This window comes from Electrona antarctica, assembly GCF_951216825.1.
Source record: "Electrona antarctica genome assembly, chromosome: 14".
Taxonomy (NCBI): domain Eukaryota; kingdom Metazoa; phylum Chordata; class Actinopteri; order Myctophiformes; family Myctophidae; genus Electrona; species Electrona antarctica.
In genome coordinates, this window is record NC_136795.1 from 41,645,626 (window position 1) to 41,659,624 (window position 13,999).

Consider the following 13,999-nt stretch of genomic DNA (forward strand, 5'->3'; position numbering starts at 1 on the left):
GCGACTGTGGCTCAAGAGGTAGAGCAATGATCAATGGGTCAGCGGTTCAAATCCCAGCTCCTCCTGTCTACATGTCTAAGTGTCCTTGGGCAAGACACTGAACCCCAAATTGTTCCCGATGTGCTGGTTGGTACCTTGCATGGCTTGCAAAATAGCATATCTACAAGCTCACAATGCCTCGCATCGTGAGCTTGTAGATCGGCTATTTTCAAATGGCCGAAATGTATATAGGGCTGAAGTGATTAATTTATGTTTTGTAATCGAAATCTACAAAATATTAGTAACTAAGTTTTTCAAAAAGTACAATATTTGTAAAAGTAAAAGTATTTGAAATTGGAAAATATAAATACTCTAGTAAATTTACTAAAGGACCAATACCTCAAAATTGTACTTAAGTACAGTACTTAAGTACAGTACAAACAAGTGTAATTCTTAATTGGGTCGTCCACTCACAGTTAACAGCCTTTGTATTGAGTTTGTGCTTGAAATGTACTGTAATTCTGCAAACTGTTAATAAATATTTCAATCAATCAATCAAACTTAAGTAATTGTACTTTCCACCACTGGCTTCTGTTGCAGTGCCACTTGATCCCCCGACACATCACAGCTTTTGTGAGGGAGGTGGCCTCCCACTGATTGGACTGCTGTAAGTCACGTGACCTGCAATGTTTACAGATGATGTCATCAGTCTTGGGCATTCATTGCCATGGTGATACATTGTGCTGTTGAAATACAAAGGAAGCCATGACCATTGTAAACTTTGTGGATTCTTGTTCACAATTATATTTTATTTCAGCGTAGCTGTAGGCCTACTTCAGACATTTTTGTTCACATTTACGTACTTTTTGAAAAATAAAAATACTACAAATGGCCGAAGTGACGTGCTCGTTTGAGCAAACGTTTTCTTTCACGCCTATAGAAAAGACATTTTCCTTCCTGCAAGACAAGGACACGTTACAATTACTCCTGAAATGGTCCATGTTGGGGAGGATATCGGCCCAATGCTACTGCTTTGACCAGAAGTTCTACCCGTACAGCGGCAAGGACTTTGCACAGAGTTTCTTCAAAGACCCCGACGTGGGGGCCAGCCTGAGAAAGATGGAAGCGGCGGGGGCCTGGGTTCCCCTCGACAGCCCGGTGGTGTCCGTGGAGGTGGAGCCGGTGCCGTGCACCAAAGTGTCTATGGATCTTTTCGACCCGATCTACACCTGCGAGATCGTGAGGTCCTCCGGACACGTGCTCAAATGCTACCACGAGGCCTACCCCGACTATGACGAGCTCCGGCGCATGCTTCAGGACGAGGACAGCGAGAACTATCATGTCGTCGGACGAGAGGAGCGCGCAGAGTTCCTCTTCCGCCTCTTCAAGCACCTGAGTCTGGGAGGAGAGCTCTGCCAGTACGAAGACGTCGTCTCTCCCTACATCGACACCACAAAGCTCATCTACAAGGACCTCGTGAGCGTAAAGAAGGACCCGGAGACGAAGGAGATCAGCGTCGTCTCCACGGTGCTCAAAGTCTGCGCTTATGACGCGTCCGGCCGCTGTTACCCGGCGAGACGAGACCAGGAGCAAACCTTTGCCTACATGATTGTGGACCCGTTTAAGCGGCATGTGTGTCTGTTCTACCATTGTTATGGGGTGGGAACTTTCACGCTGTGATGCCAAGGACCCACTAGGCCAATGATTCTCAAGCCTTTTAATGTCAAGGATCCCCCAGGATTAAGCCATTATAGGCTATCATCATATATTAGGGTATCATCATTTCATATGTTTTTTTTAAATCTCTGGGACTGCAAACTCTGTAAGTAAGTAAGTAGCCTTGGGGCCCATAGGGCAGGAGCCTATCTCCTGTTTCTGTAGCGTGAGGCAGCTTGATGTACAAGTACACCCCCTGGACATGACGCTAGTATGTCGCAGGGACTTACCCCCAATCCAACCCTTGATGCTGAGTGTCAAGCAGGGATGCATTGGGTCCCATTTTTAGAGTCTTTGGTATGTCCCGACTGGGAATTGAACCCCGACCTCCCAGTATCGGGGTGGACACTCTAACCACAAGGTCACTGAGCTGTGCCTGGGGGTCACCAGACCCAATGTTGAGAACCAGTGCATTAGACAATGTCAGGGATCAGCCTGTTTCTTAACCCCTATACTAACACTATATCATTTGTTGACTCGGATCCCCCAGGCTCTATACTTGGTCCCCTCCTTTTTTGAGCGGTGTTTGTGTGTATGTCTATTCCCCCAATACATACAAACAAAGCCAACATATGGGTTTGTGTGTAATGTGTATATGTCTACCCCCACCCCCCAATGACATCACTTTGTACTTTTTGAGGGCCCCTCATATAAACAGCTATAGTGTAGAATGTAGATTCTGTCTTAACACAAACATTAAATGCCATTGACAATGAATGGAGAATTGACATCATATGTGTCTGAGCAAATGGGCTGTCGGTATGTCAGTGGAATGCATTCTTGGTAACATTAAATAACTAATTTTTAAGGTTGGTATTAGTCATTAGAGCGCCCCTCACTTCACTTCACGGGTGGGATTTTTATAAACCAAATCTCTTCACCTAAAATGGCGTTGTAACACAAATCTGTTTTCGTGGAATGTTCGCCTGATATGGAATGCCCAGAATAGAGACATTAGGATCCATGCGGTTCAAATATTTCAAATATTATATTTTTTGAGTTTTGTCTGAATAGAGATGATGTAAACCGACCTATATCGCTCACTGTACAGACATGAGCCAGTTCTTTGTGTACTTTGTGTTTGTTTCTTTGATGGCAGCCATCTATAAGAGCATCTGTCCATCAGTATGTTCCTACTTCATGTTCTCCATATACATAACAGTGCAGTGCCCCCGGTATGCACTTTTCCATTAAACTTCACCCGAGGGCGATGCCATTGTGAATTTAGTTGGATCAGCGGTTCTCCAGACATAAGATACATTCACAAATGTCTTTAACTGTCTGTCTGACTGTGTGTCTCTCAACAAATTCACAAATGTCTCTCTGTTTGTCTTTGTATCCATTGTATGTTGTGTACGACACTGGTGTGTACTGATGTCATACACTGGCCTCCAAGTAGTTGATTGGCATTAAGTATGTGTGTATGTATAATAGTTTTCTATAATGTACAGTATTTAACTTTATAATGGAAATAAACAGAGCTCGGGTTCGGCTGAAACCTTGCCCGAATTTGGGGTCATAAGTCATAGATATGTCATAGTTGACTGACATCAAAGATGACTGACGTCGCAGGCTGGCCACATTAACTTTTTGGGGGCTTTTTTATAGTTGTACAGTAGCTAGACAGGAAATGGGGAGAGAGATGGGGGGAAGACACACGGCAAAGTTCGTCGGGATCGGGGCTCGAACCCACGACACTGTCATGCTGGATTACCAGCCAAGGTGCCTGGACCACTAAGCCGGCCTAGCCTAGCCCCACATGAACTTTTGAAAGTGTACACACACACACACACACACACACACACACACACACACACACACACACACACACACACACACACACACACACACACACACACACACACACACACACACACACACACACACACACACACACACACACACACACACACACACACACACACACACACACACACACACACACACGCAGCATACCAGAACCCAGGAAGGACTGTAGTATACTGATTAAAGAAACACTTATCGTTTGCCTTTCTGGTGAGCAGCGCCATTAGATGGCTGCTAATCACTCAACAACAGATTCAAGAAAAGAGTGAGCTGTTTTTACTTTTTTTGCCGATGGTTGGGGGGGATTCCAGCAGCCTCTTTCACACTCGCTCCCATACACTTACACACACATTGATCTGTGGATTAATGCAGTGGTTCCCAAACCTTTTCGTGTCAAGGACCCCCAAATCAACATTAATTAGGCCACGGACCCCCCATTTGAAAACATATGCCAGTGACCCCGATAAGGGAGGATTTTTAGTCTCTAGCAGTGATTCCGAAACATATTAATTTCATGGACCTCCCCTCCCCCCCAGTTTCACACGCATTATGCTACGGACCCCTGGTTTAATGGAATTTCTATCTCTGATACCCCAATTTATATTTTAAAATCAATGTTAATTTAACTCTGGCTTCGTACACACCTGTCGGTCGGACACATTGATCTGTCCGACCGACCACTGATTACATTTTTATGATTTGATGCCTCCATGTCCCACAATGCTTTGCGCCATTTGGGCGGTGCTACGATACGCGGAAATAGATGCACATATGTTCAGTGTAGTTTTCTTGACTGCAGCAGCAGCTAGCAGTAGTTTGTCGAGGCCGTTTTTTACACTCAAAGTTCACTTAGAAGGTCCGGATCAAGGACCAACTGGTATTCCCCTAGCTCTGATCCATAGCTCTAATGCGTTTCATTTAGGGCTATGTTACTCTCAACTTCCGCCGCTCGCATGAATGCAGACCAGCCTCTCCTCTTTAGCGTAAATAAAAATAACGTTTTTGCTACTCACCAAAACAAGGGCGGGTTGTGTAATTAGAAAGCCTACTTTCCTTAGTGGACGCACTCTGAGCCCCCCACCACACGTATAAACGGTACTTTTTGGCCAGAAAGGGATTATTTTTCACCGGAGGGAAAATATTCTCTATGAGGCAATTCTCTGGGCAATATCGTTAGAAGGCGCAGCGGAGTAACTAAAGGTATTTTTTTCGATGGAAACAAAATCTCCTTTTGGCCAAAAAGTACAGTTTATACGGGGGGCTTAGAGTGCGTCCACTAAGGAAAGTAGGCTTTCTAATGACACAACCCGCCTTTGTTTTGGTGAGTAGCAAAAACTTTCTTTTTATTTACGCTAAATAATAATAATAATAATAATGGATTTTATTTATAACGCACTTTACATTCCAAGGAATCTCAAAGTGCTACAGAAAATAAAAGCAGAAGAAACTAGAAAAAGTGCCCTTCTGGGCACAGGTCTCCACCAGGAGGATAGGACTGTGTGAGATGTTTGGCAACATGTTTAGGAGTAATCTAAACATGTTTGCCTTTGATGGCAATTGGATGATTTGAGGCATTTTGTTCCAAAAATGTGTTTTGCAAAAATCAAGCTGTTGGTGGCGCTATAACAGGCCAATGTGAAAAGGGTGGGGTATATTCCTCAGCCTAGTAGGAAAATGTGTGAAAGATTTCACGTAAATTGCATGCTGCGTTCATGATTTCAGGCTTTTGTTCAAAACGGGGCAATCTTGCAAACTGTGAAAGCCAATTATAGCCAATTAGGATGGAATATGAAATATGGGACAGATCCGACTTGAGCACATGACCATAGAGATACTCTGTAACGATTTGTGAGATTTTTGGATAGAATCTGGAGGAGTAATATCAAAAAATGTGTTTTACAAAAGTCGGCCTCCTGGTGGCGCTATAAAAGGCAGATGCGGAAAATGCAGGTCAAAGGTTTGTCCTTGGCCTCTAGGGAGTGTGCATGCAACGTTTCACGCAGATCGGTGCAGTTTTAGGTAAAACATGTTAAAAGCTGCCTCATGGTGGCGCTATAACAGGCCGTTCTGGAAAATGTGGGGCAGAGGTTCATCGTTGGCATCTAGGGAGTGTGTGTGCAAAGTTTGGCATCGACCGGGTTAACGGTGCCAGAGATTAGCTGGTAACGGACGGACGGAAGGACACACGGACACACGGACGGACACACACACACACACACACACGGACGGAGTGCAAAACATACTCTCTCCCCATGCCTTCGGCCTGGTGGAGACAACAACACACCATTAAAAACATCTAATAAAACAGGAACATTTAGGAGCTAAAGAGGAGAGGCTGGTCTGCATTCATGCGAGCGGCGGAAGTTGAGAGTAACATAGCTCTAAATGCAACGCATTAGAGCTATGGACCGGAGCTAGTATCCCCCCAACCTGAGAACTGTCAGATCTAACGTTGTCAGTACAGAGCTGGGTTTGGGCATGCTGGGTGAGGAAAGGCAAAAGTAAAGGAATTCACATTAACTTTTGTAGTTTTAAATTCTTAACACGTACTGTACTCTCTGGATAGAAACATTTATTTTCAGAAACCAGTCTTATTCTTCCTCTAGTGATGAAGTAAAGCATCCTCTAATTGCTAACTGGTGAGACCCAACTGAAATTATGAATAACAAGATGTGTAAAAAAGGTTATTTTTACTTTATTAGGGCGCACGCACGGCACGCCGCACACAGACAAAGCATGTGGCAGGTGAGGTAGAATGCCAATCTATAAATCTAATGATGAGACACTGAGAGGTTTGAGGAGTCAGTGTCATGGCTTCTCATACAATACAATTGATACATGAATTGATATAAATCTATTGATACATGATCACATATCATCTGTCTTTTGGCATCATTAGCTGGTGAGTATAATAATAATAATCTTTATTGTCCCGAAGGATATTCGGAATCGGTGGTCATCAATATTGAGAACAACACCTAGATTGTAAACAAAAGTAATTTGTATAATTACACTGTTATATCACATTTTCTTACATTACATTATTTTATTTTGACATTCACACAAATTGATGAACAATCATGGGTTTAAAATACATGACTCCAAAAGCAGCTGCAGTGGTCAAACCTTTCATTACATTTTATTACACAATTAGAAGTCATTTTTAGCTTGATCTTGAACAAAATGATCATGTCTTTTTTCCCAAGCCTGACAAATGCAATCTTTTTATATGAGCATGCAATTTTCCAAAGATCGCTATAAATTGCTGTTTATTGTAGTGTGGATTTCTTGACTTAATATGTCTCCACTTTCAGACAGTTTTTAAGTTGCTTGATTCAGTATTCAGATATTTGATATTAACTTTATCAGACACGCTTCCAATACAAACCCATTGTAACTTCAAATTCCATTTTAACCATGATAGATTCAATGAAAACACCAGATCTTAGTTATTTTGGACAATATCAGTATTGTCTAGTCATGTAACGATATATCGTATAATTTATCGATATAAACTGGTGACAATTTAAATCAATTTAATAAAATCATGTATTGCGATCCAAACAGCAGAGGGTACAATCTCCCTTTCTTGTTCAGCTGCTGAGAGATGTCACGTGTTGATGTGTATAACTGCAGTGCACAGACAGAGACGCACAAGCAATATTGTAAAAGAAAAATAAGAAAATATTGGATTTGTGTAAAAGTAATGGTAATAAATAAACATTTTTCGATTATTTGTGTGGAAAATATACAAATCGTGAAAAATCGTATCGTGAACCTCGTGATTCAAATCATATTGTGAGTTGAGTGAATCGTTACATGCCTAGTAGCGTCCTTTTAATTTAATATGTGAGGGAGAAATGTACTTTTTTATTATATTTTAGATTTTTTTTTGGTGGAAAATGAAAGCATTCAAATAAAAAATAATAAAATAGAATAAACAAGATGAAAAAAGCCATTGAAAAAACACGCCCCCCTCACGTAGTAGAAGAAATTACAAGGGGTTTGTATATAGGATCAAATTAATATATATCTAAATACTAAATCAACTTTAAATTTAAAAACTGTCTGGGTCGCTCACAAAAGCTAAACATTTTTTAAAGTGAAATATCCCGTTGTCTTAACCGTTGTCATTCATTGGATACTGCACTTGTCTGTAGCTTTGTCAACAAGGTCTACAACGTTATCAAATGCGTCACCTATAGCGGCCCCTATTTTTGCACCAGTTTCTCCTGCAAGTTTCTCTCCGAAATTACGTCCAATTTTCGTGAATGTTCTCTCCGCAGTATCTCTTGCTTCTCTCTCGTGTCGATCTTGCATCTCTTTCATTTCTCTTTCGTGAGCCTCTCTCTGTTCTTCCATCTCTTTACGTTTCCTCTCTTCCATCTCTCTGGCAATTCTTGCTTGTTCTTCCAGTTGTTCTTTCTTATATTTCTCTTCTTTTTCCAGAGCCTCTCTGTCATATTGTCTCTTCAGTTCTTCTGCCTCTTTGCGTCTCGTCTCTTCGTCCTCCTTAGCTTTCAGAGCCTCTCTCATGAGGTCATAATTTCTCTTGATTTCTTCCATCTCTTTGCGTCTCCTCTCCTCATTCTCTCTAGCAGCTCTGTCTGCTTGTTTTTGTTGTTCTTTCATCATTTTCTCTGCTTTTTTCTTAGCCTCTTTTTCATATTTCCTCTCCAGTTCTGCCATCTCTTTGTGTCTCTTCTCTTCATTCTCTCTGAGAATTCTCTGTTTCTCCTCCTCCAGTGCTCTCTCCGCTGCCTGGAACATTGCAGTGGTGTAGTGGCTTCCTCCATTCATCTGCACCATCAAATTGATTTTCACCAGCAGCTCAGTGACCTGAGAGGGGTCCTGTTTTTTGTTGTTGAAGACGTGATAGCGACCATCACATGTGTTGAGTATTCCTTGTAGTACTGGATCATCGTTCAACATTTCTTCAATCGTTTCATCCTCAAGTCGGTCACCATACGTGAACAGAATCATGGAGTATGCATGTGACCTTTGGCCAAACATTTCCTGAATCATTTGCACAGATCTCTGCTCCTCTTCTGTGAATCTATCCAGTTTGATCATAATCAGGAACACATGTGGACCAGGAGAAGCAAAACTAATACACTGTGTGATCTCTCTAATGGTATCTTCTTTGCTGTACGTGGTGTCGAACAAGCCTGGCGTGTCAATAACAGCGACCTTTCTACCAGCCATTACACCTCTGACTTTCTGACAGTTGATTGTCACAGATCTAGTTTTAAACTTGGAGTCAAAAGCTTTAAAACCCAGCATGGTGTTTCCAGTGGCGCTCTTTCCAGCTCCAGTCTTCCCAACCATCACAATGCGAAGTTCTTCATCATTTATGATATCTGGTGGATTAAAAGGATGAGGCTAAACATTTGTGGTTTCAATCTCCGTCTCGGGCACATGACCGTGACCTTGAACTTGACGGTGATCTACGTCATGGGCCCCGAAACTGTTTTAAAGATGGAGTGCCGTGATCTTTGTATTTCTTTCTGTTTTGTATGTGTCTATTGAGTTAACATTACTCTAATAGACAGACCCCTAGGTGTGGTTAGAATATTGAAATATGTCTTCCCTGTGTATTTTTGTTTTTTTCGATCTGAAAGCTGAAAGCCTTGAGTGACATCACAATATCATTATCGTCCCCTCCCCCTTTATCAAACAACAACAGCTGTGGGTGCGGCTTCAGTTCGGGTGGATCCCCAACCATCACCACCCACCTGAAAATGAGCTGGTGGGTGTGGCCACATAAAAACATAATTTTAACACTTTCTGTACACTTTTTATTTATTTTTATCTCTAATCATATAGTACCTGATCATGTTTTAGGGGTTAAAAGATCACGGCATTCCCTCTTTCAAAAATAAAACAAAATGCATGTCTCCTGCCAGGATACATACCATCAAGTCCCCTGTTGCTCCCTGAAGCCATGTCTGTTTTGAGGGTGTTTTTCTTACTAGAGAGAGAGAGAGAGAGAGAGAGAGACAGACAGACAGACAGACAGACAGACAGACAGACAGACAGACAGACAGACAGACAGACAGACAGACAGACAGACAGACAGACAGACAGACAGACAGACAGACAGACAGACAGACAGACAGACAGACAGACAGACAGACAGACAGACAGACAGACAGACAGACAGACAGACAGACAGAGACATTTGTACCATTAGCCCCTTTCTCATATGAACACTGGCACATGTCACACAATCAGGTCGGGTCGGACATTGTCTGATGTTGGCCTTTCACACTTGTAGCATGCAATGTAGAATGTCCATTTCAGATGCATTCACACAAAAAGGTAAATAGCCAGTTTGATAAGGCGAGGGGTGGAGTCTGGGCACACACATTAATTACTCCCACTCAAATATAATGCACGCACGCACGCACGCGACAGCATATGGCAGGTGAAGTAGCATGCCAATCTATACTATAAGGGTTTGAGGAGTCAGTGTCATGGCTTCTTATGAATACAATTGATTAAAGGGACACTTCACCCTTTTTGCAAAAATGTATATGTTAATGATGTTTAGAAGATTTAGAACACTTTCCTGGGGGTCTTTATGTGTGTATGTGGTTTTAGATATTTTAGATTTTAGCAGTGAGCCTAGTGTCTCTGATGTCATCAAAAGTGGGCTCACTTCCTTCCTGAACTAGAATTCCCATAATGCTTTGGTGCACTGCTCCTCCTTGTGGATAGGGGAGGGCTGTCTTACTGAGACTGTGAGACAACATGTAGTCCAGGAAGTAAGTGTGCCCAGTGTCGATGACATATTACCACATATTACACACAAAAGGACACCCAGGAAAGTGTTCTAAATCTTCTAAACGTCTTTAACATATATATTTTTGCAAAAAGGGTGAAGTTTCCCTTTAAAGGTACATTCAGTGATTTGACTTAATCTAAATATCACTTATTTTTTCTTTTTTTCTGGATAATCCTCCCTACTATAGAGTGTGCTGACCATATAAGGAGTTCCTCCCTGTCCCCAGTGAGCCCCTGGGGTCAAAAAACCTAGTTTCAGTTTTGGTGGCGGGTGGCAAAGCCTTCATCCAATCAGGATGAGAGGGGCCTTCCTCCAACCATGATCGAGTGGGGGCCTTGGTGCACATGCTGTTGGCCTGTTGCACTTCCCCCCACTGTAGAGCGTGCATGTGCACATTTTGTTACCGGGCGGACTGGGTGGTTTTCCAAATCACTCAAATCACTGAATGCTCCTTTAATGAATTGATATAAATCTATTGATAAATGATCACATATCATCTGTCTTTAGGCATCAAAACATGTTTGATCATTAGCTGGTGAGTGGTCATCAATACGCACGCACGCACACACACACACACACACACACACACACACACACACACACACACACACACACACACACACACACACACACACACACACACACACACACACACACACACTCAACGTTTGAGCTTGTAGATCAGTTATCTTGCTTTTTGAATTGAAATCCTGAAGTAACATTTTTGTTTTATTTCAAATGCCTTCAATTATAGTTATGTTATAACTTTATAAACTAGATACAAATACATTGGACATAAAAAAAGACAATAACATTTTATTACTACTCATTAAACTACTAATTTAGACTGATGTAATTAAAGCAAGTCATGTTTTAACCCGAGGGCCGTGATGGTGGGGGCCGCATGTTGCCCCCGTGCCACCAGTTGCCCATGTATGGTCTAACTCTAGTCTAAAGAGTTGGATAACATTAACAGTGCGGCTGGTGGATTCAAGAACTAATTATATTACAGAGGTGACATTTTCAAGGTAAATGCTGAATAATGAATATGCATAATTATGACTGACAACATGCACTAAAGTTTCCCCATTATGCAAGTGAATAGAATAGAATACAATTTGAAAAATAGAGCATATTGTGGGTTAATCAATATAGGCCTACATTAAAGAGGTTATTTCAATTGGTGATTTTGCGTGCACGCTGCACGTGCACGCAAAATAATACAAAATCCACATGCAGCACATCCCTGTGAATGAGTACATGTTGCCTGGAATGCTCAAGGTTTAAGGTTCTTTATTATTTGTCTCCCGAGGAAGAAATTTGTCTTAGACAAAGGGCCTGCATGCAAGTGTAGCCCTTATGCCCATGTCGCTGCAGTGCAGCACCAATACATCTTTCTTGCATCAAAGAAAAAGAAAACTAGAGGCAAGCAAGAAGTAGATTTTCTACACATTTTGAACTTGTGAAGTGGGACATTCTGCACAATGAGTACTTTTACTTTTAGTACTTTAAGTACATCTTGATGCCGATACGTTTGTACTTTTACTCAAGTAAATTTCAATTCCGTACTTTTTCTTGTAATGGAGTAGTTCTTTATTGCAGTATGGTACTTTTACTTAAAGGGGCATTCCACTCATTTTCAACATTTTACTATGTCATTAATATACCTTAGAGCTGTTGTGTGAAAATAATAAAAAACGTCCCCCCATTCTGTGTTTCCTAGAACTGGAGATCTGAAAAAAATCATTAACATGGTGAAACACATCTTGATGATGTCATCAAGATGCGTTTCACCATGTTAATGATTTATTTCATACTTACAGTTCTAGGAAACACAGAATGGGGGGACTTTTTTATTATTTCCACACAGCAGCTCTAAGGTATATTAATGACATAGTAAAATGTTGAAAATGAGTGGAATGCCCCTTTAAGTAAAACAAATTGAGTACTTTTTCCACCACTGTGAATGAGTAGGCCTCTAAGGTAGGCCTACATGTTGCCTGAGATGCTGTCACTCACCTGAAGACAGGGAAACGAGACGCGAGGTGACGAGACGTTCCTCCTGGACCTTGTGGTGGTTCTTTGACTGTGTTCTGAGAGCAGAGAAGGGGAAGTGGAATAAGTGAGGACGTTAGTAATGCATAGATAAATAGATAAATACACCAACACACAGACACAGTGTTCAATAGCGTTGATTGATCTATGAAGAAATATACAAAAGATTTCTGGTTTCTGCCGGACAGCATCGATATATTAATTATTCTAATATTAATATGATATTATCATTAACTGAACTGACATCACGCTAAACACATAATACAACTTCACTGCAGGAAATTATGCTATTGTTAATTACCACACAAATGCACCCACTCATTATTTATTTTTTAATATGAATCATTGCTTCATTATTACCGGGAAATATTTTGATTTCTGCTAAATTACTCCTGTGGATATTATTTTCTATTTCTGCGTTCATTTTTTGTACTTTTTTGTATGACTTTCACTCCACTATACATTTCAAATATTAGTTTTGACTCCACTTCATTTCTAGGAAGCGAAAACGTACAATATGAATTAACCACTTACAGTAAGCACCATTTCAAATATAGCAGATGCAAGCTCACAACACGTCTTGATGCAATGCACAGCAAGCTTGTATGTAGACTATATATTTCTTTGAAACTTTATGGAAAGCCTTTGATTTGTGTGGGGTAAAATGCACTTTTGAATAATCAGGTACTTCTTTTTTAAAAGCATGTTCATGTTTGAATACGTAGCCTACTCAAGTGAGAATGTGACAGAGCAACCTTCACTTTGCAGTTGAGTAATATTTGACCTGGAGTATCTATACTAAAGTTCTGGGGTTGTTTGTCCACCAGTGCAGAATAGTAAAGTAAACAAGTGAGTAAACTGCAGAGGGTCTAATGTATATAGTGAATTCATGTTCAATTCAAGATAGTAGGGACCCGTCCTCCACACACCTATTTATGTCTACATTTGTCCCCATTGTATGATACACAATTCTCCAAAAATGAAATTATCATTTCATGTAGACAGAGGTGTGACAGCAACTTGGTCAGCAAACTTTTTAAGTGACTAAGTTATTCAAATTATATTCAGTTTCAAATGAATTAAAAATCTCATTTGGAAAATGATTGCAAAATGTTTGTTGCTGAATACTGATCAATGCTGTCATTAACATCCATGTAAAGAGGTTAGTGTCTTACCTGCTTCGATGCTGAAATCCTTATGTAAAAAAGTGTAGGTCTGCAGGATATAAACGGAGGAAGTATAAAGTAAAGCTATGAAGCTCCTTCAACAAGGACGACCAGCTCACTGACACATATCTCTGGTTGTCTCAGACAATTTGTTATTTTATAACCTCATGTCCCCTTCAGGTGGGGGGAGTCAGAGATCTGCCGTTTATAAGAAGAGGGCCATTTATTGTAAATGCTGTGGCGGGATCTTTTCTTTTTTTCTTTTTTTATTTATTTATCCAGGGCAGCTGAGCACAAGTGCTCACAGCGACGCCCTGCACGCACGCGCACACACACACACACACACACACACACACACACACACACACACACACACACACACACACACACACACACACACACACACACACACACACACACACACACACACACACACACACACACACACACACACACACACACACACACACACACACACACACACACACAC

At 41.2% G+C, this 13,999-nt stretch overlaps 2 protein-coding genes across 2 annotated transcripts; one reads left to right on the top strand and one right to left on the bottom strand.

Annotated features, from left to right (window-relative positions):
- Nucleotides 1-867: 867 nt before the first annotated feature.
- LOC306937198 (cilia- and flagella-associated protein 300-like) lies at nucleotides 868-1,659 on the top strand (the record flags this gene model as incomplete). Its single annotated transcript, XM_079520864.1, has 1 exon — nucleotides 868-1,659. One exon carries the CDS (start codon nucleotides 868-870, stop codon nucleotides 1,657-1,659), a length of 792 nt encoding a protein of 263 aa, XP_079376990.1.
- Nucleotides 1,660-7,401: 5,742 nt separating this feature from the next.
- On the bottom strand, nucleotides 7,402-13,558 carry LOC306936613 (GTPase IMAP family member 4-like). Its single transcript, XM_079520198.1, has 4 exons — nucleotides 13,519-13,558; nucleotides 12,308-12,381; nucleotides 9,417-9,472; nucleotides 7,402-8,861 (listed from the first exon to the last, which is right to left on the bottom strand). Exons 3-4 carry the CDS (start codon nucleotides 9,445-9,447, stop codon nucleotides 7,636-7,638), a joined length of 1,257 nt encoding a protein of 418 aa, XP_079376324.1. The 5' UTR covers nucleotides 9,448-9,472; nucleotides 12,308-12,381; nucleotides 13,519-13,558; the 3' UTR covers nucleotides 7,402-7,635.
- Between the last annotated feature and the right edge of the window lie 441 nt (nucleotides 13,559-13,999).